The sequence below is a fragment of the Carettochelys insculpta genome, chromosome 6 (assembly GCF_033958435.1).
Source record: "Carettochelys insculpta isolate YL-2023 chromosome 6, ASM3395843v1, whole genome shotgun sequence".
Classification (NCBI taxonomy): Eukaryota; Metazoa; Chordata; order Testudines; family Carettochelyidae; genus Carettochelys; species Carettochelys insculpta.
The window spans coordinates 118,377,251-118,401,421 of record NC_134142.1 but is presented as its reverse complement, the minus strand read 5'-3'; the positions used below and the strand labels follow the sequence as shown (position 1 = coordinate 118,401,421).

The 24,171-nt window shown below is 49.4% G+C and overlaps 1 protein-coding gene across 1 annotated transcript in view; it reads left to right on the top strand.

The window, feature by feature from the left end:
• The window catches only part of DDB1 (damage specific DNA binding protein 1), a 29,353-nt gene extending 6,161 nt beyond the window's left edge, over positions 1-23,192 (top strand). The window contains exons 5-27 of the mRNA XM_074998024.1: positions 8,265-8,379; positions 8,479-8,576; positions 10,130-10,288; positions 10,756-10,839; positions 12,039-12,155; positions 12,613-12,715; positions 13,576-13,651; positions 13,734-13,842; positions 14,027-14,205; positions 14,292-14,455; positions 14,546-14,653; positions 15,103-15,310; positions 15,841-15,936; positions 16,232-16,343; positions 17,039-17,162; positions 17,488-17,652; positions 18,169-18,263; positions 18,412-18,582; positions 19,408-19,517; positions 19,769-19,938; positions 20,686-20,788; positions 22,145-22,268; positions 22,447-23,192. Of these exons, the coding sequence (XP_074854125.1) occupies positions 8,265-8,379; positions 8,479-8,576; positions 10,130-10,288; positions 10,756-10,839; positions 12,039-12,155; positions 12,613-12,715; positions 13,576-13,651; positions 13,734-13,842; positions 14,027-14,205; positions 14,292-14,455; positions 14,546-14,653; positions 15,103-15,310; positions 15,841-15,936; positions 16,232-16,343; positions 17,039-17,162; positions 17,488-17,652; positions 18,169-18,263; positions 18,412-18,582; positions 19,408-19,517; positions 19,769-19,938; positions 20,686-20,788; positions 22,145-22,268; positions 22,447-22,530 (2,874 nt within the window). The 3' untranslated portion in view covers positions 22,531-23,192. The remainder of the gene's footprint in view (positions 1-8,264; positions 8,380-8,478; positions 8,577-10,129; positions 10,289-10,755; positions 10,840-12,038; positions 12,156-12,612; positions 12,716-13,575; positions 13,652-13,733; positions 13,843-14,026; positions 14,206-14,291; positions 14,456-14,545; positions 14,654-15,102; positions 15,311-15,840; positions 15,937-16,231; positions 16,344-17,038; positions 17,163-17,487; positions 17,653-18,168; positions 18,264-18,411; positions 18,583-19,407; positions 19,518-19,768; positions 19,939-20,685; positions 20,789-22,144; positions 22,269-22,446) is intronic.
• Positions 23,193-24,171: the final 979 nt, after the last annotated feature.

Here is a 24,171-nt window from a genome sequence, read left to right as displayed (position 1 = left end):
CAGAAAAAGGAGTAACGGTCTGAAGTTGAAGAGGGAGAGGTGTAGGTTAGATATTAGGAAAAACTACTTCACCAGGTGGGTAGTGAAGCATTGGAATGCGTTGCCCAGAGAGGTGGTGGATTCTCCATCCCTTGAGGTTTTTAAGTGCCAGCTGGACAAGGTCCTGACTGGGATGATTTAGTAGGGGTTGATCCTGCTTGAAGCAGGGGGCTCAACTAGATGACCTCCTGAGGTCCCTTCCAGCCCTATGATTCTGTGATTCACTTACACATCTTAAAACAAACTGGCTCTGTGGACTGGCTTGCTGGCTCAGAAAATTGGTGGGAGGACATGGAGCCTGTAATCTTTACCTCGTCAGTTTAAATCTAGCCCAGACAGGTAGAGATGGACTGAAAGTCATTATTCTCTGATGGCTTCTTGGTGTGCAATGAATTTGGTGACCTCGGTTTAGTTTTTAATGGCTAGATCACATACAAGACATGAGCACAGGTCACAATAATAATAATCTAACTTGGATAACTTATGTTCCATCAGTATATTTAAGTATGTTGCAAAAGAGGGCAGTAACATTATTCCCGTATTACAAAACTGAGACACATAGTAAAAGCGTGACTATAGAGATGTCTACACTAAGAGACTGAGTCAGATTTTTTAGGTCGATTTTTAAGCATCTGATTTTGTAAAGTTGAGGGTACGTGCCCACACTGGCACATGAAATCAATGGAGTGTGTCCCCATTATGATGAGCAGCCTTGACTTTATCAGCAATGCACTGTGGCAGCTATCCAACAGTTCCTGATGCCTCCTTGCATTGTGGGTTAAACTTCCAGTGTCTGACGGGACAAAAGAGTGTTACAGGTGGTTCTGAGTATGTGTCGTCAGCCTCCCATTGTGCACTTATCTCTTCCTCCTCCCCCTGAAAAACCATGGTAAAAAATGTTTTCATATCCTTTATTCACTGGGTATCCATACAGATGCCATTGCATGACTAGTATGGAACCTGTGCAGCTTCAAATTGTTGTGGCGAGTATTATGAGCACCTCATGCATTGTGCTGCAGTACCTCCAGAGCCTAAGCAGCTTTCAGAGTGATGAGGATGTGGAGGAGGACACAGACATACATGAACGTGAAACACCTGAGAGGAGGAAGGGAATATGTTAGCTGCAATCAATGCTTTGTACACAGTGAAGCACTGGTTCTGGTGCCAGAAAACAAACTCAGACTGGTGGGATTGCATTGTTCTGCAGGTATGGGACAATGCACAGTAGTGACAAAACTTCTGCATGTGTAAGGCCACTTTCATAGAACTTTGCAAATTGCTTTCCCTCTCCCTGAAGCACAACAGTGACAAAATGAGACCTGCTCTGACAGCTCAGAAGAGAGTGGCAGTAGCTCTGTGGAAGCTTGCAAAGCCAGATACCTACCAGTCCATGGCCAATCAGTTTGGAGTGGGCAAGTCTGCATTGGGGTTGCTGTGATCCGGGTAGCCAAGCCAATCAGTACCCTTCTACTATGAAAGACAGTGGCTCTGGTAAATGTGCAGGACATAGTGGATGATTTTGCTGCAATGGGATTCCTTAATTGTGGCAGGGTGATAGGTGGACCATACATCCCTATCTTGGCACTCGATCACCTTGCCACTGAGTACGTAAACTGCAACGGGTACTTCTCAGTGATGTTGCAGGCATTGGTGGATCACCGGGGCCATTTCACCAACATCAGCGTGGGATGGTTGCAAAAGGTTCACAGTGCGCACGTCTTTAGGAGCTCTGGTCTGTTCAGGGAGAATAAAGAATGGAACTTTCTTCCCAGAAAATTTCCAGTGGTGATGTGGAGAATGTCAACAGCGATCCTGGGAGATCCAGTTCATCTGTTGCTCCCTTGGCTTGTCAAGCTATCAACAGATAGCCTGGACCGTAGGAGGGAGCAGTTCAGCTACAGGCTGGACAAATGTAGAATGGTTGTAGAATGTGTGTTTGGCCATTGCTTTTGGGGCTGTGGCACTTGCAGTAACCGCATGTTTCCCCTCTGCTTTGCTGGGACAGTGAGTTTCTCAATCCCCAGGAGCCCAGGGAAGGGAGAGGAATGGTCCAGGCATGGTGGAGCAGCTTGTGTTATCATAGCTTAATGCTCCTTTCCATGCCTCTGGTAGGTTGCAAGAGAGATATTAGCCTGCTTTAAGTAACACATTTTGATACAGAATGGATGCTAACTGAGTGTGTGCAGAAAGCTGGTCAGTATGTTGCATTGCTCTGTGGTGCATTAACTTACTGCTGGCTTGGCTTGCAACAGTTTCCTATTGGGGATATCGGAATAAGGCAGGCCTCCCCAGAAGCCTCATGAGATGGGTTAAAGAGTACCTGTCTGATAGCTTTATGGAGATGGGCAGGGAGGATCAGCTCTCTGTCCCCAGACACAAGTTGTTCCAGTGGCAGGGGTCTGGGCCGCATAGGTACTGCACCTTCCACAGACAACCAACTGCTGTAGCATGATTAAAAATAAGCACTCACCGGAGGTGCCGTTCCCGTCGTTGTGGTCTGACTGCAAAACATTCTGGGAAGATGGGATGAGATCCAAAATTAAAAGAAGTTTTCCTGGCTGTCTGTTAGATCAACTGCTCTGTTTGCCTGTGACAACTGTCGTCCTCCTCTTCCTCATCCAACATGTCTTCCCCACTGTTGCCAGTGGCTGCCTGAGGAATCTCTTGGAAGGTCTCCGCGGACTCTTTTGGGGTTAGGTCTCCCCCTAGAATCCCATGTATCCATTCATAGAAGTGACATGTTAGCAATGAAGACTCAGAACATCTGTTTGCTTCCTTTGTCTCCTGGTTCTCCTGCCTGAGCTCCTTTATTTTCACACAGCACTGCTGGCTGTCCATGGTGTATCCTTTTTCCATCATGCCTTGGGAGATCTAGGCATATATGTCTGTGTTTATTTTGCTACTTGGTAGTTCTGCTAGCTAGCCCCCTTCCAGTAATAAGGGTATGGGTCTCCTGCCTGCTCCATGTTGAAGTTCATCTGCAACTCTGGGAATTCATGGCCAGATGTGCTGCCAGCTCCACTCACTACTGCACTAGCCAAACAGGAAATGAAAGTCAGACTTTCCCAGGCTTTTTCCTGCACACCTGGAGAGCAGCAGAGCTGCATATGGTGGCCAGAGTGGTCCCATCAGGATGCTATGGGATACCTCCAAGAGGTCAAGAATGTTGGATTTCACAGTGCTCCATCTGGACTACGCTAAAGTCAACCCTGCAAAGTGTAATTTGGTGGTGGTCTTTGTAAAAAGCAGGAATACCAAAATCAACCTTAGGAGCCCTTAAAGTCAGTGGAACAGACCCTCTAGTTTGGGCTGCTTGCTTAGAAAATTGATGTATCTCTTAGTAGGTCAAGGCTTAGACTCCCTGCCTGACCTTGGCTATGTCAGATGTAGGAGTAGAACCTATGTCTCCTGGTGCTCAGTCTAGTGATTTAACCACTAGACCATCCTGTGCTAATTGATTTGTCTTGTTGGCAGTCTGAACAGAGAGGCCAAGGTCTGAATAGATGAGGGAACTTGAGCGTAACCCCTAATGTTTAGTGATGACCTCTTCGTGGCATAGAGAATATTACTCTCTGTTACTCATGCATGTGCATCATTTTGGGTTGGCATTTAACATTTTCAGCATATTAAAAATGTTGAATGGGCAGCGGCTCCAAAGTATTGGCAATATCAGAGACATGCTTTGTTTTCTTTCCAAAAGAGCATACGCTCATGGATCTTAAATCCTGAAGGGGCCATTCTGATCATGTAGTCCAGTGGTTTTCAAACTACAGGTCACAACCCAATACTGACTGGGTTGTGGAATGTCAGGTGCTGAGGCTGTGTCTACACTTGCATTCCTCTTTTGAAAGAGGCATGCAAATGAGGTAAATCAAAAATGCAGATGAGGCACAAATTTGCATATCCGACACCATTTGCATATTCTTATTTTGAAATAGCTTCTTTTGAAAGAAGAAAACCGGTATAGACACTACTCTTTCGAAAGTAAACCCCATCTTTGAAAGAATCCTTCTTCCCATAAAAAAAGGGAAAGCTGCTCTTTTGAAGGAGCAGTGTCTCTACTGGTGTTCTTCTTTCAAATGAAGCTGTTTCGAAAGAAGGATACGCAAATTAGGTGTCTGATATGCAAATTTGTACCTTATTTGCATTTTTATTTACCTCATTTGCATGCCTCTTCCAGAAGAGGAATGCAAGTGTAGACACAGCCTGACTGTTTTGCTGTAGGGTGACCAAGTGACCAGCAGGGTGCTACGGCAAGCTTCCTGCCTGCCAGGTACTGTGAAAAATAGTTTGTCACAGTTGAAGCTAGCAGCAGGTCCAGCAGCTAGATGGCGGGGAGGACCCCAGGGGTCTCTGCATGCTTCCCCCACCCCAAACGCTGGCTCTGCATTTCCGTTGGCTGGCAACTTGCCAATCAGACCTGGGGGTGGGGAGCGTGATGCCTGTGGGTGAGAGCAGTGCACAGTGCTACTTCCATACCTCCGCCTCGGAGCTGGATCTGCTGCTCTCTGCTTCTCAGGTGCAGTGTGGTTCGCCATGCACGGAAAGGCAGGAAACCTGCCTGTGCACCCTTGTCTTACTACCGACAGGGAGCTGCCAGAGGTAAGCCTGTGCCCCTGCCACAGCCCTGAACCACATCCCAAGCCCAGAGCCCCACTCCCATTCCCCAAGTCCCTCATCCCCACCCTGAAGCCTGCACGTTAACTAGTCAAAAGACCCAGTTTTAGGTCTTGGGAACTGACAGTTTTCTTCAACTGAACTGCCAGAAAAAATTTGAAAACCATTGATGTAGTCTGATCTCCTTTGTAATGTGGGCATCAAGCCCTCAGTTCCAGATGTTGAGGCAAGAAAGACCTTGTTGCATTTCAGACTGAAATTACAATAGCGCCCATCCATTTTCCACTGGGTTTTGTCCCTGTAGCCACAGTGATGTTAAACCCTTCCATCATTATATTTATCTGTAATACTTTTATTATATCTTTGCTTTTTAAAACTTGCACATACAGTAGACTCCCAAGATATACGCTCTCCATTTGTGTGTGTCTCGGGTTAATGCGACTTGGAGTGGCGGGGAGCTGGCACCTGGCTCTGGGCTGCCAGGTGCAGCTCCCCACCACTCCAAGGAGTGGGTAAACTGACCACTTGCTGTGCTGATCAGTTTGCCAGCTCCTGTTGGGGTGGCAGCCAAGAATCAGCATGCCACCCCTTTACAGGAATGGCAGCCTGACTCTTGCCACCCTGACAGAAGCAGTTTCCCTGGTCCCGTCAGGGCGTTGGCCTGATCCTTGGCTGCCGCCACTGACAGGAGTGGGGAAACTGACTAGAACAACAGCACTGGTCAGTTTTCCCTCTCCTGTGAGCTGGGGGCAGCCCAGAGCCAGAGTATGCTGCTGCGCTGGTGCGTTTCCCAGTCCCTGGGAGTGGCAGGGAGCCAGGAGCCAGGCTGCGTCCTGGTTCCCAGCTCCTTGCCACTCTGGGAGCCAGGAAACTGACCCCTGCACAAGCACTGGTCAGTTTCCCAGCTCTTGCAAGTACAGGGGAGCTGGGAGCCAGGAGCCAGGCTGCTGCCTGGTTTCCCAGCTCCTCCCGGCTTGCGCAAAATTTGAGTTAAACGAGGTTGCCCAGGAATGCAACCTTTGTGTAACTACAGCAATGGAATTCGTGTGACCATTACACCCAGTTTGGGATGTTTGTGACTTCATTAAAGCCAAACAATATAAGTAATGGTTTTTACACAGCACTCTATAAAATGCCAGTTACCATCGTGAGATAGGAAAACATTACCCTCGATGTGTTGGAAGGGAAACTGAGGCAGATATGAGAAATGACTTGACCAAGTCATACAGTCAATGTCAGAACATGGGAAAGAACTCAGAAATTCTAGATTTGTATTCTAAATCTTCCTCTGCCTACTGAAGCAGCAGAGACAACTGAACTTTAGTTGTTTATATAATCCGCAGGCAAAACAGGACTTTATTTTCCACAGATCTTGGGGTTGGAAAGGTTTTAAATTAAGGGTGAAGCTATTAATGCTCTGTTTATAATAAACAAACAATCCTGATGTAAGAAGGGAGGGTTGATTTGATTAATGTATGAGAACACTTAATGCAGCACAGTAAACTTTGCCCTTGCAACAGAATGAGATGTGCATTGTGACTCATTAATTCTTATATAAAATGTCTGGTGTGTTTCAGATGCTGTCTTCCTCTATTGTGTGCGTGTAGGAAGGGGGCGGTTTTTGAGTTTATTTTCGTGTTTAATTCCTTCTGAATTCATTCATCCTGATCAGATAATTTGGACTACGTAGAATCTCAGTGCATGTTGTTAGATGTTGGTGGATGTGTTTTTTTAAGCCATAGATAGATACTACAAATATGAATAAAAATGCCTTATAAACTCTGTTAAGAAAACACCCCCAGTTTCAGGGGTTCAAAATGAGTGCAGAAATATCGTAGCTCAAACGCGTGCAGTGGTGTCTCAACATTTGCAAGGGTTCCATGTTTAGAACCCTCACAAATGTTGATTTTTTTGTGAATGCGGGGGAGTGCCCTGGCCCCGGGGAAGCAGCAGCTGCTGGCATTCCTGCTTGGGGCCCTGGGGGAAGTGGCAGCTGCCGGCACTCCTGCCCAGGGCCTTGCGGGAAGTGGCTGCTCACGAATAATTGAATTCGCAAACATTACGTTTGCGAATCACGAGAGTGTACTGTATTTACTTTGAAAAGCTACTGTTAAAGCAGCAGCTTTACACGCAGATCTATTTCCCTTGTGTATTCCTTGTAATTGTTTCTTGCTTTACTGAGTAAACTTTATTATTCTTTACTCTGATTAACACTGGGCTGCCAGCACAACCAGGAGAGACTCCAACTCATACGCCTTGAGCTAGAGCATTGTCAACAGCATGATTTTTGTTCCAGCTGTGTAATCTGTGTTGAAGTGTGAGCTGGAAAGAACTCAGTTTAATTGTGACTTTGCAGAGCAAGCAGTTGTTATATATATTTTTTTTTACTTAGAAACTGTTGATTTGATCTGAAAATTGCCAAGACACAGTATACGCTGTACAAGTGCCCTTTGATGTCCCCCCACCCCCCGAAATCCTTTTTCAAAGTACAACCATGCTTGTAACCTTAACTGCGCCCATTTGGGCAAGTGTACTAGTACAATACGGGTTGTAGTTTCTGAATCCCATGTAGTTTCTGAAATAATAGTGCTGTGTTTGTAGTACAGAGCATTAATTGGTGTGTCAGACAAATGGTCCAGAAAAATTGTTTTTGTGAAAAGTGCTAGTAAACTGTGCTTATTAGTGCTTACTATTGTTCAGCATGCTGCAGAATAGTAGCCTTAAGAAATAGCAAGAGTTTGTGTAACCCTCTAGTCATGGCATGTTACAAGACCCTCTCTGTGCCTGTCCACATGGGATATGAGTTTGTTACAGCCCCAGCCACAGTTGTTTGGGTCTCTGGGTCAAGTCTAGAGATATATGGGTTTAGTTTTTGCTGGTTCAGTCCAACCGGTCAGGTAGCCAACATTCTGACATGCCCTAAACTGCATCTGTGGAAGGCTGCCCTGCTGGGTGAATAGGAGAGCAGAGGCCCTGGGGAAACTGGCTAATAATCAGAGAGTGGATATGCTGAGACTACTGCTTTTATGCTGGCCAGTTCCATGTTGTTACTGTTTGTTTTTCTATTTGTGGTAACCTCCTGTTGTGTGTCTCAGATTGTTATGTGGTAACTCTTTGGGACAGGAGTTGTGTTTGCGCAGCACTTAGCTAAGTAGCTCAATCTATGACTGGGGACCCAGACACTACTGCAATATAAATAATGTGTTGTCATAAATATCATTAGAGAAAAGGCAACTTATTTAAAAAGACTCTCAGTAAAGAGAAGCTGTGACACAGAGAAAGTGCAATACAACAGGACGATCTGTATTTTCATTTTCATTGGGCATTTCAAGGAGTACAGCTGTACAGAAAGTACTGCACATGCAGCTAATGTAGAAAATTATATTGTATTAGTGAGAATTTGCTCATGTGGTTAGGGTATTGCTTAAGCCGTTCCACTCTAGTTGCAGAGGGTCAGACATTGCCCTCCCTGTTTTGAGGCTCCATAATCATACAGTTATGCTGCTGCAGTCTCCTAATTACTGTGCAAGTGATCAGGGTCTGTTCATGATCAAGGACACACTTTGATTTGCCTGCTGTGGTGATTTCTGTTACTGCTTGTTCTGCAGGACCCTCAGGGCCGCCATGTCAAAACGTATGAGGTATCCCTGCGTGAGAAGGAATTCAACAAAGGTCCATGGAAACAGGAGAATGTAGAGGCAGAAGCCTCCATGGTAATTGCAGGTTGGTTCTTCTTTATAGATCTTCTTACCTCAGTGGAGCTGCTTCTTCCTAGTTACAGGGACTCTCTAACAAGGCTGTCTGCATTCTCCCTTTTTACAGTGCCCGAGCCCTTTGGAGGAGCCATTATCATTGGGCAAGAGTCCATCACCTACCACAATGGCGATAAATATTTGGCTATAGCCCCACCCATCATCAAGGTGAGAGAGTTTCTTTCTAAGATGCTGATCCCTGTGGCCATGGATACAGCTGCTCCTGAGGCCTGGCTCCCATGCACTTAAGTTTCCATGTTGGGCTAGGTACTGCATGTAGCCAGGTTGAAGGCCCTTTACTAAGGACTCCCCAGGCTGGCATTTTATACTGCTTTCTCATGCTAGCCTGTCGCATGTGACAGTGTAGGCATATGACCTTTGGAAGTATGAATGCATGTCTGGTTGGTCCCTAGCTTTGGGCACTTGAGGGGTATGTTCTGTGTTACATGTGTGTGCCTAGTCCTGGTATAGCTATGTAAGGATAGGGCTTCTCTCTGCTTCGAGGGCCTGGGAAGAATACAGTAAAGCCCAAAGCCTGTTTGGGACTTGAGGCCCCAGAAAAAGGAATACATTAGGTAGCACAGTGAGGCTTGGGCTGGCCCGAGCCAAAGCAAAGGTGTAGCTGAATGAGGCTCACAGTAAAGGTAGGACATGTAACAGTGAAAGGGCTGGAGCTCGAGCACAATCCTGGCTGTGAGAGAGTGCTTTTTTCGGTAAGGGGAGGCCAGGCGAGGTGTCCGAGCCAGGGGCATGAGCCTCATCAGGGGGGTATGAATCCTGGGTGCAAGTTGTACGGGAAGCATCTGGTGGATCACAGGGGGAATGCATGTGTGTCTTAGGCTGAAGGGAAACCGGAGATAGGATCAGAGGTTGAGAAAGCAACAAGCTAGAACAGAGGTAGGCAAAAAAACAGCCAATGGGAGCTGCCTGGGCTGTGCTTGCAGTGCAGGCAGCGCACACAGGACCCTCCGCCGGGGCATGCAGAGACACACATGGCCCCCCACAGCTTGCCACATTCTTGGAATTCCCCATCCTCATCAAAAATTATTGCCCATCCCTGGGCTAGAATTCAGCAATAGAGCTCCAGGAAGGGGATGCAAGCATCCTGGCTCAAGTGTCTGACAGGCTGTTCAGTCAGTCTCTTCGAAGGCCCATGCTTTAAGTACTGCATTTGTGTGAGAAGGAACATGCTGCCTGTGCATCTCCTTGGGTTTTGCCCTGTGGACCTACCCTCAAAGTCAGCCAGAGATTTGCATGTACAAGGACTGCAGGAACGGGTCACTGACTGCCAAACCAAATGTCTTGACCAGCAGCTAGGCAGCATCCGTCCCTCAGAGCACCACTTGCACAGAGTCCTGAGGCAAAGCTGCCTTGCAGCTCTCTGGGCTGAAACACCATTGTGACAATTCGCCTACTCAGTCAGTGGAATGGGGACTGCTGAAGGGATCGCTCCTGAGCTGAGAATGGGCCCAGGAAGTTTCACCCTGACCTGCAATTACTGAGGCAGTTCTGAGTAGTTGATAATGGGGAAGCTCTTCCACAGACTCTCGTACAGTCACTGGCACAGTATAGTCAAGAGAACCAAATCCCCTGCCCCAAGGAGCAAGTGGGTTGTCACAAAGGTCAGGCGAACTGTGGCTGGCAGACCTCGGATTGGGGGTTGCTGGGAGGTGGACACCAGGCTATGGGCCCAATAATTCCCCCGCTTTCTCTGCCTGCAGCAAAGTACAATTGTTTGCCACAATCGCGTGGATCCCAATGGGTCTCGTTACCTCCTGGGGGATATGGAGGGCCGTCTCTTCATGCTGCTTCTGGAGAAGGAGGAGCAGATGGATGGCACAGTCACCCTGAAGGACCTGCGTGTGGAGCTGCTTGGAGAGGTAGCACTCTTCCCCCTCACTGCTGCCTGGGAAGTTTGTGAGCTGCAAGCATAGCTCAGGGCTGTGCTTGGAGGGAATCAAGTCTTCACTTAGACTGGGAAGGGTTGGCATTTCATCCTTTGCTAGTTTCATAGCTCCAAACCTCCAAGGCCCCAGGATTTGACAGGAGGGACCAAGTGAGAGTGCCTGTAAGCATGCCCTCCTTCAGGGGGTTGCGGTGAAACTGGTGTTTTGGTTTGTTATTAAAGGGAGCAGGAGCTCTTTGTTGGCTCTCTCAAAGGATTTTCTCTCAGGCTGGGGATCTCGTCCTCTTTCCAGCAGCTTTGCTGAGGAACTGGAGTTTGGGATTGGTGTTTGCAGGGTAGGGAGCCCTGCGCTGGTCTGGGGCTTTCCAGAAGGCTTGAATTGTGTGTCTGCTACAAGCTTCTTTCCCTCTAACATCCTGACCCATCTGTCTCATCGCCTAGACATCCATCGCGGAGTGCCTGACCTACCTGGACAACGGGGTTGTCTTTGTCGGCTCTCGGCTTGGGGACTCCCAGCTTGTGAAGGTGAGACGCAGCCTTCTGTTGATCTAGTTCTATCTAAAGCCACATTTGCTCATCTTTCCCCTCCCTCCCGGGTCCCAAGAGCGTGGGTAGGTGGAGTGAGCCTCTGCCTTGCTTCCCTTTGTCTCTCCCAGACCCCTCTCTGCTCTGTTCACTAGACGTTTGAGTCTCTTATTAAGAAAACATTGAATAAACAGGGGATCAGTATTTATTAATCAGATTACGACTCGAGGATTAAGCTATAAAAGGGAAGGTTATATATTTCCTAACTGGTCTAGAGGAATGTTCTTGCTTCACTCCCAACTAACTCTCAGAACCTCAGTTCCTTATGTGCCATAGCTCTTTACAAAGAGAGACAGACAAAGGAGTTCCTTTTTTCCACAACCTAATTACTTGTAGACTTTCCTTTATGGTATTTCAGTTTACATAATTGATAAACCCACAGGTGTTTTGACCCAGGCTGTTATTACATAAAACATCTGTGACAACAAGAAAATCCCAATGAGGTTATAAACATCTCTTGATAGTTCAGTAGTTCCCTACCTGGTGTCCGTGGACCCCTGGGGTCTGCGAGGGTATCACAGGGGTTCGTGGAAAAAAAAAGATAAATAAAAGTGATCATAGAAAATAAGTTTTAAATAAATTGCAGAGTTACAATCTATTGTTTTTAAATTAAATATCTTCCAGTAATGTTATTAACTGCTGTTGGAAAATGTACATTGTGGTTTCCTTTTTCATGTGATGAAATGTTCATAGCAGCTAGAATTGGCTTTGATGGGGGTCTGCAAATGGTTTGGAGGAGTGATTCGGGAGTCTGCACTAGTTTGGGAACCACTGCAAAGTAGTTTATCTTCTCAGTCACAAAACACATCTACACCAACAAGTATCCCTCCTCAGAAATTAGTGGTCTCTTTCCTTCCTTTCCTGGACATCTGGTGTCTTTTTGTGAGTTGCCAGGGTCACAGCAGGAGATAACACACATTCTATCATTTGGTCACGCATTTAGATTCAGCCTGTGTACAGAGCACATTGAGTTGTAGAGATAAAGAACACCAGTGCTTTACTTCCTGCCCCACTGTTCTGGGGCTTCTATGCAAAGTGTAGAGGGAGTTTAATATCTACTGACGGATCCCTCTCCACCTGTGGCCACATCTGGGTGCTCCCTGTGTTTACTGTGGGCCCTAATGACTTTGTATTCGCAGCTCAGCGTGGACAGTAATGAACAAGGCTCCTATGTAGTAGCCATGGAAACCTTCACCAACCTGGGCCCTATCGTGGACATGTGTGTGGTGGATCTAGAGAGACAAGGCCAAGGGCAGGTAATATCGGTTCTGCCTTCCCTACATGCGTGCGTCTGTTCCAGACAGGATGTGCCTGCTGTGGAGGGGGGCATGTGCTCTGAGCCCCATGCAGGGCATCTAAGCTGCCTTTATTTGAACTGCTACATAAGGAGATGCTAGGAGGAGGTAGGTACTGGTTGTGGGTATCTGCACTGGGAGTAGTGAACAGTGCTTTTTAGATCCTCCAAAGAAAGGTGCTGCCATCCTGAGAGCCCCTTGAGGGAAGGCTAGCCCTCCCATGAGACTGCTCTTCAGAGTCAGACTCTAGGGTGAACCACCCCCATAAGCTCCCTCTGAGAGGTAGGAGAGACTGGACCCCTTCCTTCTACCAAGACCCTGACATGGATGCCTCTTCTCATAGTGGGAGGGAGATGTCCCATCAAGACCTTAGCAGGGAGGACTTGGAGGAATGTTAATGGGTGCCTGCTCTGTCTAGCTGGTCACGTGCTCTGGCGCCTTTAAGGAGGGCTCCCTGAGGATCATCCGGAACGGGATTGGGATTCACGAACATGCCAGCATTGACCTGCCGGGGATTAAAGGTGTGTGAATTTGTTGTGAGAGCAGAGCATATGTGCCAGCCTTCAGCTCTGCCAGTTTTACAAACCATGTGGTTGTGACCCACAGCTTCAGAGGCTGTTGGGCACACGTAGGCTGGGCAGGGTATGGGGCAGGGGTCTGGCAACCTGCAGCACTGGAGCGCCATGCATCTTCTTAAGGACTTCTTTGTGGCTCCTGACGCTATAATTGCAAAGTTAAAAAAAAGAACCCTCCTTATTATTTTCAATAAATGGTGAACGTCTAAAAGCCCAATGCACAACTCGTATCTAAATAGCAAATGATACGTGATCTCAAAATGTTGGATAACTCCTCCATTAATATGTGCAGTGCACTGTGGGATATGATACTGTATCCCTGTTTTGATCATGCTGTTAATAAAGTCTTGAGTTGGAAAAGGCAAAGGAAGCTTGCGACATTCTTGCTGTGAAGGGCAGCCAGGCATTTTAAGAAAGAACAGTGAAATTAAATGTGAAGAAAAGCTGTCATCGTTAAAGAGGGTTTGGGAAAGAAAAGCAGGCAGACAGTGGTACAAACACATGTAAAGTGTGAGGAAATAGAATACATAAAAAGTTTGTGAACGTCCTGCAGCAAACACTTATCGCATTCCAAGTTGTTGTGTGTGCGCTGTTACAAAAAGCAAGGTTTTATGCTGTTTAAGGACCCTCTCATATTCACATGCATTGCGGCTCTTGAATTTTTGAGTTTTTACCAAATTTAAAAAAAATGGCTCTTCCTGCTGTTTTGGTTGTCAACCCCTGGTATGGCGTGTGTCAAGTTCATCTCCTCCAGCTTTTTACTGAAGTGTTTGCCTGGGGTAACAGTGGGGTCTTTCCCTGTGCAGGCCTATGGCCCTTGAGGTCAGACTCACACCGTGAAACTGACAACACCTTGGTGCTATCGTTTGTGGGCCAAACCAGGTAAGGCTCTGGGGTTTGTGCTGGGACAGGCTCTGGGCTGTATGCTCTGCACCTGGTTGTTGAGTTCTCTTCCCCCTTATAGGGTTTTGATGTTAAATGGGGAGGAAGTGGAGGAAACAGAGCTGACAGGATTTGTGGATGATCAACAAACCTTCTTTTGTGGCAATGTGGCCCATCAGCAGCTAATCCAGGTACTGGTTAGAATGGGGGGAGAGGAGGGGTCCTCTGTCTGGGTGTCCCCACAGATTGGGAGGGGCTGTGGGGTATTATGGGAGGAGGCCTAGAGAATACACTCTCAGTAATGGGGAGGTGGCAGCATTTCACCTGTGCTGAGTGTGTTCTGTGTCTGAGCTGCAGCGTTTCCTCCTCCCCCAGATCACGTCTGCCTCTGTGCGGCTGGTCACTCAGGAGCCCAAAGCCCTGGTGAGTGAATGGAAAGAGCCCAAGGGGAAGAACATCAGTGTGGCTTCCTGTAACAGCAGCCAGGTAGTGGTGGCTGTGGGACGAGCACTCTACTACCTCGAGATCCACCCCCAGGAGCTCAGGCAAATAAGGTGGGTATGAGTCCCTTGCCCTTACCTGGTTCCTCTGGCCCCCAATATGGTCACTGACACGAGTTTCCTTTTTTCTTTCCTGCCAGCTGCACAGAGATGGAGCATGAAGTGGCCTGCCTAGACATCACCCCTCTGGGAGACTCCAACGGCATGTCCCCCCTGTGTGCCATCGGCCTCTGGACTGACATCTCCGCCCGCATCCTCAAGCTGCCCTCCTTTGAGCTGCTACACAAGGAGATGCTGGGAGGAGGTAGGCACTACTTGTGGGGTGTTCTGCACTGGAAGCAGTGACCAGTGCTGTGTGTGACACTAACAGGGCTTTCTCCTCTTCTGCCCACAGAGATCATCCCCCGCTCCATTCTGATGACCACCTTTGAGAGCAGTCACTATCTCCTCTGTGCCCTTGGAGATGGGGCTCTCTTCTACTTTGGGCTGAACATTGAGACAGGTATGAGTATATGGCCCTTCCTAGGCTGGCTTTTGAGGGCTGAGACCAATCGGATGCCTTTCTCCCCCTTCTGAATCCTCTCTCTGATCATTCCAGTGGAAGAGCGTGGCTTGATGCCCCCCCGACCCTCACAGTCATAGTCAGGCCTCGCCCTGACAAGGCAGGGATCTCACCCATTTGTAACAACCGTTATCCCCATGGTTGTCAGACCCTCAATGTAACCAGAGTTCTCAGTGCAGGAGGGGTCTCATACCTTGTCTGCTTTTCGAGGGAAGCAGAAGGGAAGGGGAGGTAGCTCCTCAAGTCAAACCCTTTGCTAACAGTATGATGCTGTCGGCATCTGGATGGGCCCCCTTCCAGCCAGCGTGCCACTTTGCCATCCTGCTTCTGAAAGTTCACCCCTCCCCTTTGGTAGGATCGTTCTCAGCACTGCTGCTCCTTTACTCTAGGTTTGCTGAGTGACCGTAAGAAAGTAACACTGGGCACCCAGCCCACTGTCCTGAGGACATTCCGTTCGCTCTCCACCACCAATGTCTTTGCCTGCTCCGACCGCCCCACTGTGATCTACAGCAGTAACCACAAGCTGGTCTTCTCCAATGTCAACCTCAAGGAGGTGAACTACATGTGCCCTCTCAACTCAGATGGCTACCCTGACAGGTGAGCATGGTCCCTCATGCAAGAGGGGAGGGGGCTTCTGGATTCTGCACTGGCCTAAGTAAGGTAAGGAGCAGCATGACTCGAAGGTTCCCAGCTCTGTTCTTCCACTTGCTCTAGTGTCTGCAGGGCAAAGCTCCTTGTGCCTTTTCTGCTCAGGCCTGGCTGGCAAGAAGGTAGAATGTGACGGCATGTTCAGGGAGCACTGTACCCACAGGCCAGCCTGTGGCTGCTTGGAACGTGGGAAAGGGAAGCCTTTCTCCTAGAGACCTTCAAATCTGCTCCTATTCCTCTCTTACATAGCAATTCAGATCTTGTGCTGCCCTGAGCGTGTCAACCTAGAAGGCACTTGTCATTGCTTACTTGTCCCTCCTCATAGACCTAGGCTGGGTCTCGGTAACTGTTAAGGTCAGCAGATCAGTGCTCCATTGGATTAGCTCTTCCCCCCAGCATCCTAGCAATATGGCACCCTGGTTTCCTATCTGGGCATCTGATTTACAAGCGAGATTACTGGCAGTCTCCTTTCTCTGCAGTCTGGCATTGGCCAACAACAGCACTCTGACAATTGGCACCATTGACGAGATCCAGAAGCTGCACATCCGCACAGTTCCTCTCTACGAGTCGCCCAGGTGAGCAGTGGGGAACGGGGTTTCTGCACTGTGTGTGTGAATGGGGAAGGATGATTGCAGGGCTCACCTTTCTGCAGAGGGGAGCCTGCCACCTTTCACTGATGTCTGTGAGATGGATCAGTCGCTGAGACTGGCTGGTGTTCTGAGAGAACCAGGGAAAAGGGAGGGGGGCATAGCAAGATTTCTAGAAACTGAGCAGAATAACAGCTGAGTGTCCAAGACCCTCTCTGTTCTCCTCAGCCATGCCCTCCCCAAGGAGTCCTTGCCCCCACGGCTTGCTTTGTTTGTCCTGCAGGAAGATCTGCTATCAAGAGGTGTCTCAGTGCTTCGGTGTGCTTTCAAGTCGCATCGAGGTGCAGGATGCCAGTGGGGGCACCACTGCACTGAGACCCAGTGCCAGCACCCAGGTGAGAAGAAGCTTTGGGAAGGCAGGTGGGCTTCAGAGCTGGAGTAGCAGCTGTTGGAAACATGGCTCTTTAAGCCAAATGGCAACATGTATTTTCCTTGTAATCTTTTCCTCCCAAGGTTGAGTACATGGACACCACTGCCCTTCCGTGTGGGTAGGTGGGAGGGTGGGGAGATCTTTCTCGGACTTTTGGCTCTTTCTGTCTCTAACAAACTCTTGAGGCTTCCCCTACCAGCTGTTCCCCTTTTCTCTGAGTCCCAGGTCTCCTTCACTTCCTTGGACCTTACTGTTCTAGTGGATTGTTAGATGAAATCCCCGATCCTTCCTGGGTGGTTTCCTTCTCCCTGTGGCTCAGACATGAGTCCTCTCAGAAGCTGCCATGGACCCTTCCCTCTCATTATTCTGGTCCTTAAAGTGCTAAATTCTGTTCTGCAGTTGAATCAGTCTGGTTTCAGAAGACTCTCCGAGGGAATGTCCAGTGTTGCCTGTGTATCCTTGAGCAGTGCATCTGGATTTTCCCATGGGTACATTTCCCCACATCAGTGACACCTTTGGCGAAGGGGCTTGTCTGGAATCTCACTCATTTCCTTACCCCACTCTGCCTCTTCAGCTGCCTCTTGTTCAGCCTCGCTTCTCTCCCAGCCTGCCAGGCTGCAGTGAATAGCCTGAGGCTCTGATCATTCTCTGTTGTCCTAGGCCCTGTCAAGCAGCGTCAGCTCCAGCAAGCTGTTTTCCAGCAGTACTGCGCCACACGAGACGTCCTTTGGAGAGGAGGTGGAGGTGCACAATCTACTCATCATAGACCAACACACCTTTGAAGGTACCAGCCCCAACCACATCCTTCTTCCTGCCCCCAAGAGGGGGTTCAGCTCACCTAATGAACACTCAATGCACGTGTGGGAAAGGGGCATGGATGAGACCAAAATCTCTGTGCAAAAGAGTGTCATTCAGAAGGATGGGCACTCTTGGAGGAGGGTTGAGTGTGAGGCTAAGGAGATTCTACTGAGTGAAAGCACAGGCTGGCAGAGAGGGCATCTCCAGGCCAGCTGTTGGCTCTGCCACTGGGACACATGGGACAGACTGGTCCAGTAGTGCGGAGAGGATCTTGGCTATAACCCAACTGCTTTTCTCTTTCCTACATTCAGTGCTCCATGCTCACCAGTTTCTGCAGAATGAATATGCCCTCAGCCTGGTCTCCTGCAAACTGGGCAAGGATCCCAACACCTACTTCATCGTGGGCACAGCCATGGTGTATCCTGAGGAGGCTGAGCCTAAACAGGGCCGTATTGTCGTCTTCCATTACTCAGATGGTAAGAGGGAGACAGCTGAGTTCCCATGTGGGGTCCCTCTCCCAGCAGTGCTCCCATCATCTGAGGGAGTTCAGCCTTCAGTCCCAGGGGACTGGGAATGGACATCACTGCAGTGGGAACCTGGGCTTCCCTGTTGACAAATGGTCACCAGCAGCCCATGAGATGGCTTGCGTCTGCAGGCTCTTCTTCTGCTTGGAGGCCTTTGTTCTGCCGTGAACCAAGCTCCAAGCTATGCTCATGTATCCCCGTCTCCCATTAGGATACAGTAATCCTTCACCCTAACTTCCATCCAGAGCTGGAATCCAAATTCAATGGTCCTTCTAGTTTTATCTCTCTTGCACCCTCCCCTACTAGCACTGGAACAACATTTGCCCACAAATTGGCAGAGAAATAGCCTCTCCTTTTCTGGAGAGAGAACAGGCTTGGGTAGAGCATTATTTGGATTCCATAAAGGGTCATGTAGCTGCAGTGGGGAGCACAGGGAGGGTAACCAAAGGATCCATTCGTGCATTCCAGGGAAACTGCAGAGTCTGGCTGAGAAGGAAGTGAAAGGGGCCGTGTATTCCATGGTAGAGTTCAATGGCAAGCTTTTAGCCAGCATCAACAGCACGGTAAGGCTCCTGCAAGGCTGTCAATATCCTCCAGCCTTGAGAGGTGGCTCAGCCATGAAGCTGAAAGTGTTCCTGAGCTCTGCGGGGCTGGGCTGCTGTGGCTCGTAGTGTTTCTGTGCTGTTTCTGGCTACACAGCTCTTCCCTCAGGTGCGTTTGTACGAGTGGACGGCGGAGAAGGAGCTGCGTACAGAGTGTAACCATTACAATAACATCATGGCTCTCTATGTGAAGACCAAGGGGGACTTCATCCTGGTTGGAGATCTGATGCGCTCCGTCCTGCTTCTTGCCTACAAGCCCATGGAGGGTAACTTCGAGGAGGTATCTCTACTCTTCTGGCCAGAGTGATCTAAGGGATGGGGGCCTCAAAGCAGCAGTACAGCAAGGGGCTTTCAAAAAAGACAGAGCGGCTCTGTGTGAGGAGATGACAGTTTGGCCGCTTGAGAGCCAGCAGAGCCAGTCTTACCTGTGGGGTGTTGTTTTGAAGAACAGGATCTACTGAAGCTACTTCTGGCAGATGTCTCTGTGCTCCTGTGAGATGGGGTGCTGGGGGATCTGGTTCAGTGTCAGAGGCCTTGAGGAGAGGATGCTTTGTGTGATAGTTAACGCCTGCCATGGAGAGGGGAGGTGGGTTGTCTTAGCTTCCTGGGATCAGAGTGGGTGGTACAGGGTGTCGTGATGAGAAACCTAGGCACCACTGCTCCCCTCTCTGCCCCCTCCACCAAATCCTTGTTACACTCTGGGGCAGGGGATGTGCTGCTGTGGTAGCTGGCTGTCTGGTGTGGTTCTCCCAGGGATCAGCTTGCGCTTCCATCCAAAGTCCTTGCCTTCCTAGCCTCCTCCTCCAAAAAGGGCCACTTCTGCAGAAACAGGCACAGATCCTGCTGTGGCAGGGTCATGATCCTATCAGCTGTTTGGAGTCTGCTGTAGAACTGCTCCTCCAAGGGCATTGCGAATGTGAAAACCTCCTTCCTTTAGCTCTGACAAGGGCTGGTGCTTATTCTGCTGGGCTCAGAGGTCCTGGGGGGTCCGGTTGTGCCATTTTCACCTTGGTGTTGGGTGGGGCAGGCTGGGTTCACGAGGGTATCACTTTGGGGGGCTCACAGCAGGGTCTGATCTCCCCCGGTGTGTGTCCTCCCCTTTAAGATTGCTCGAGACTTCAACCCCAACTGGATGAGTGCCGTGGAGATTTTGGACGATGACAATTTCCTGGGAGCAGAGAATGCTTTTAACCTGTTTGTGTGCCAGAAGGACAGGTAAGCTGGCTCTGGATGTGACGCAGTGTCTCATGGGGATGGGGTGCATCCCATGAGCTCCTCCCTTGTACAGGGGAGTGTAGCTGGCAAGACCTGTCTCTCTCCTCTCTGTAGAACGTGGCTGAGGGGTGGTGCCTGTGTTAGCTCAGAGTAGTGGGAAGTAAAGCATGCTTGCGTGCAGGGGGACATGTTTCTGTGGTGCGCTCGTCTGTGTTCTCACCCCGTTGCCTACCAGGGTCCTTGCATTTCAGCGCTGCCACGACTGACGAGGAACGCCAGCACCTGCAGGAAGTGGGGCTCTTCCACCTGGGGGAGTTTGTCAACGTGTTCTGCCATGGTTCTCTGGTCATGCAGAACCTGGGCGAGACGTCCACGCCGACGCAGGGCTCGGTGCTCTTTGGCACCGTCAACGGCATGATCGGTAAGGGGAGAGCTTGTCAGCTGCCTCTTGCCCTGCCGCTAGGGCTTATTGGGTAGGTGCTCTGAGCCTGGAATGTGGCACTTAAATGGACCTCGAAAGGAAGCTGCTCGAGTGCATTTGAGAGCAGAGCCCACCTGGAGCCATTAGTTGAGCTGGGCAGATTATCTTTTGATGAAAATTGGGTTTTGTGTGAACAGCTGTTTAAAATGGGCAGCGTTTGCTGTCAGTAGCAAATTCTGACATTTTGGGCCAATCAGAATACTGCTTTAAAAGAGACGCTTTTATTTAGAAATGCTGCTGCACTGCCTCTTGTAAGCTCTAGTTCCCTTGTGTTCCTGCTTACCTCGGCTGGCCAGCCAGACTGCATGTCCCATGAGATGCCGCTGTGTGTCTCCAAGGGTGGCACTGCAGTGCATCTTGGGAGATGATGTCCCAGCAGAGAGCCCAGGCTACGTAGAATGGGAGCATGAGATACATGAACGACAGCTTCCGAGAGGCACCAACTTCTCTGGATTTTTACTTTTGAGGTTTGAATTATTGCTGGAAAATGAAATTTTTGGTGGGAAATACACAAGAAAGTGATTGTTTCATTTCCATTTGGTGGTTGGGGAGCAGTTTTTGACCATCTCTAGCAATTAACTGCCAGGTAACAGCCTGCGTTCCCAGCCTGCTGCAACAGTGTGGCCCAAGGTGTGCCAGGAAACCTGTCTCCAGACCTGACTCTCACTGCCCTCTCCTGTCTCGCAGGGCTGGTGACCTCTCTGTCGGAAAGCTGGTACAACCTCCTGCTGGATATGCAGAACAGGCTCAATAAAGTCATCAAGAGTGTGGGGAAGATTGAGCACTCTTTATATCCTTCTCTACCCTCTTGCTCCATGCTGCCTTGTCAAGCAGATCTAGGAGCTCAGCAGGAAAATGCCTTTACAGGGCAAGCCAGCTAAACCATGACCATGTTAGACTGTGGTGTGCATGGTGTAGACCCTGATGCTGCGTATTCTAGAATGCTGATTCATTAATTGATGAGCCAAAGCCAGAGCAAGGCTGGGCAAAATCTAGCCCCTACTAAGCCACTGAATCTGGCCTGTGGGAGCCTCAGCCTGCCTGCCTTGCTCCTGCTCTGTGCTCAGAAAGGCCAGCTGCAGGACTCTGGCAGGAGGAGGGAGAGGCGTCTCTCACTGTGCCTGCCCCAAGCAAAATCTTGCCGGTCCCTTAGTCTGATTTCCATCTAATAAGAGCTCCAATTTGCAGGACAAGCATCATGTGAAGTACCCCTCTCCTCTCCCCCTCCAGCTCTATGTATGCACTTAGAACAGTACATGTGGCCCCTGCAGCTGCTCTGTGCATGCGTGAGGGCATGGATGGTAGGGACCCTGGCTAAGGAACCTGTTGGGCTGCTGGTCAGGAGCCACCTGGACAGAGCCTGCCTTTGGCAACCTAGCCTCAAATCCTTTACATGCATACCTCTTCCCAGACCTTGCACCCCTTCTCCAGATTACAACCCCGTCTCAGGACCTGCATTTCCTCCTGCATCCTTTCTCCAGATCAGAATCCTCTTCTGCACCCCAATCCCCTGCCTCATGTCACAACACTCCCTGCATCCAAATTCCAGATCCCACACCCCATCCTGCAATCCAATCCATTACCCCCAGCTCCCTTCTGCACCCCACATCCATCCCCGACCCCACACCTCCTCCATTAACCTCATGGAAGACTGCAGTCCTTGACCACTTGTCCACCCCAGCCTAGAGTGACTTCCACGGGCTGGGGTAGTGGTGGTATTTATGGAAGTTCATAAAATCTTTGTGTTGCTGTGACCCACGAGGGTGAGCTCTGATCACTTGGGCATGGTGCCCCGGCACGTCACATGCATGGTACACAGAGAGAGCTTTGGCACCTATAGGTTAGGAACTCCAGTAGGGAGAGTGTTTCGAGTGTTATTACTTGCACTGCAGTTGGGGTCAGGGGCTCCATTGGGTTGGCACTCACTCCTTGCCCGAGTCTCCATCTCTCTCTCTCTGAAAGGTGATGTGAATGGAATGCTGCACTGTCATTGATGTGGCCTGTCTATGTGGGAAGTGGAGGAGTTTTGTGTCCTGAGAAGCTGCTGTTTGTTCCTGGGGTGGAGTTCTGGTTTGAGTGGTAGTTAAAGGAGTTCAAAGGTACAGCCGTTTTAAACGAGTTTTTGTTCCTTGACTGTTGCTTGCACTTGGAGATCGTTTCACACTGAGCGCAAGACCGAGCCAGCCACAGGGTTCATTGATGGTGACTTGATTGAAAGCTTCCTGGACATAAGCCGGCCCAAAATGCAGGAGGTGGTGGCAAACCTACAGGTGAGAGGGGGAGTGAATGTGAGAATGGGTCAGTTCCAGGTGAACAGCAGAGGATCTTGGGAAACTGTTCTCTGTGATATTAACCCTTTGAATGACAGTCCTTCACCCTGGTCCAAGCAGGGACATTTTCTGCTCTCCCCTAGCCATGCTGCTGTAACGCATCCATCCCTCATTGCAGATTGACGATGGCAGTGGCATGAAGAGGGAGGCCACCGTGGATGACCTGATAAAGATCGTGGAGGAGCTGACCCGGATCCATTAATAGGATTCGGACTCATCTAGCACCTTCCTCCATTGTAGAATATGGAGTCTGTTCCGACCTGCAGCCAGGGGGCCCCCAAGCCAATTGCACTATGGCACCAGAGGCTGTGATTACTTTCCCGGGTGGAAGGGGAGAACTTCTGAACTGAGGCCATCTCGTGAGGGACGTGGGGATATGATTTTTGGCTGGGCGTCATGTCATTTCCTGCTTGGGTTCACCAATCCTGTGGACCACGGCTCCCAACCCAGGACTGGTTATGGCTAACTGCTCCCATGGGATAACTGCAAGCGCATGGCTGAAGGGGCGCCCCTGCCTGGACTTCCTCTCTGACTCACTTGTTCACTGTTGTCTTTAGTATCTTTTGCTTTGATTTTTCTTTGATTCAGTGTGTTTTGAAGTGGAAACCTCCTGCACACTCTTCTGCCTGTGTAATGAGGAGGGGCTGGAGGTTCTCTTCTGGTGCTGAAAAGATGGGGGAAGATCCCATGCTGGTTTGTGGAGGTGCCTGTTTGCCTGGGTGATGAAGCTCAAAGGGTAGAGAAGGCCTCTCTCTCTCTCCCCTCACAAGATTTGTGACATGCTGAGGGAGGAAGGGTCTGGAAAGTAAAATCTCCAAGGTTGGTTTCTGAGTTTTACCAAATAAAGTAGAGTCCAAGAGGAAAGATCTGGCTCCCGTCTTCTCCTTGTCCCTCTTTTCTGCCACAGGGATGATTTGTAACTGGATCCCGGTTCGTCATTGCTTTTAGCTTTGTCCAGAAATGATTCTTTGGGTTTAAACTTCCCCCTGCTTGTCTCAGCTGGTAGACGGACAGGGCTGAACAGCTGAGCGGATTGCTGAGCCACTGAGGGAGGAGGAGAGAGCTCTCCCAGATGCATTCTTCTGTGTGTGCTTTGGAGACTAGCATCTCAGACTTCTCTGGCATGAAGAATGTGGGTTTGCGTCATGCAAACTGCTTTGAAGGTACTGCTGCTCATGCTCCTCGTACAGTATAGGCATGTACCTAGTGGTATGGTGCACCAGTGTTACCCAGGTACTTAAGGGAAGGGTAAGACCTGGACACCTTTCTTGAATGTGTCCATCTTTGTAGAGCTCCACAACCTTTTCTGCAGCAGTAGCCCCCCTTTGTATTGTAGCTCTTCCCCGGACAGTGGCTCACAGAAGTTTGTGAGGCTACATTTCTGTAGCTGTTGGCGTTCATACTGAGTCCTGGGAAGATGCAACTGCAGCAGCAGTGATTGTGTGCTTGTTCTTAGGAGCCAGGAGACCTGTGCTGTCTTGCCAGCTTTGTCTCTCGCTGTGGGAACTCAGGCCAGGCACAGCAGCCTTGACCTTAGTTTTCTGCTCTGTAATATGGAGATAATGTTTGCCTTTCTGAAGATCTGGGCTTGAACAGGACCTGTGGTTAAAAGGCCTGCTGGGGCAGAGTTAAGGTTACAGTGGGAATGACCTTGACAGTGAATCCCTGGACTTTTATAGTATTAAAAGGACAGCTTCCCCAGTGCCTTTTTGCACTTGTTCAGGGGCTTCCCACCTGTCCTGTCTCTTCACTTGTTCTGGCTGTCCTGGGCCATGTTGTGTGGGATAATGTCTAGGGTTCAGCCTGCTGCCAATAGGGCAGAGGAAAAGTGTATGTTCCCATG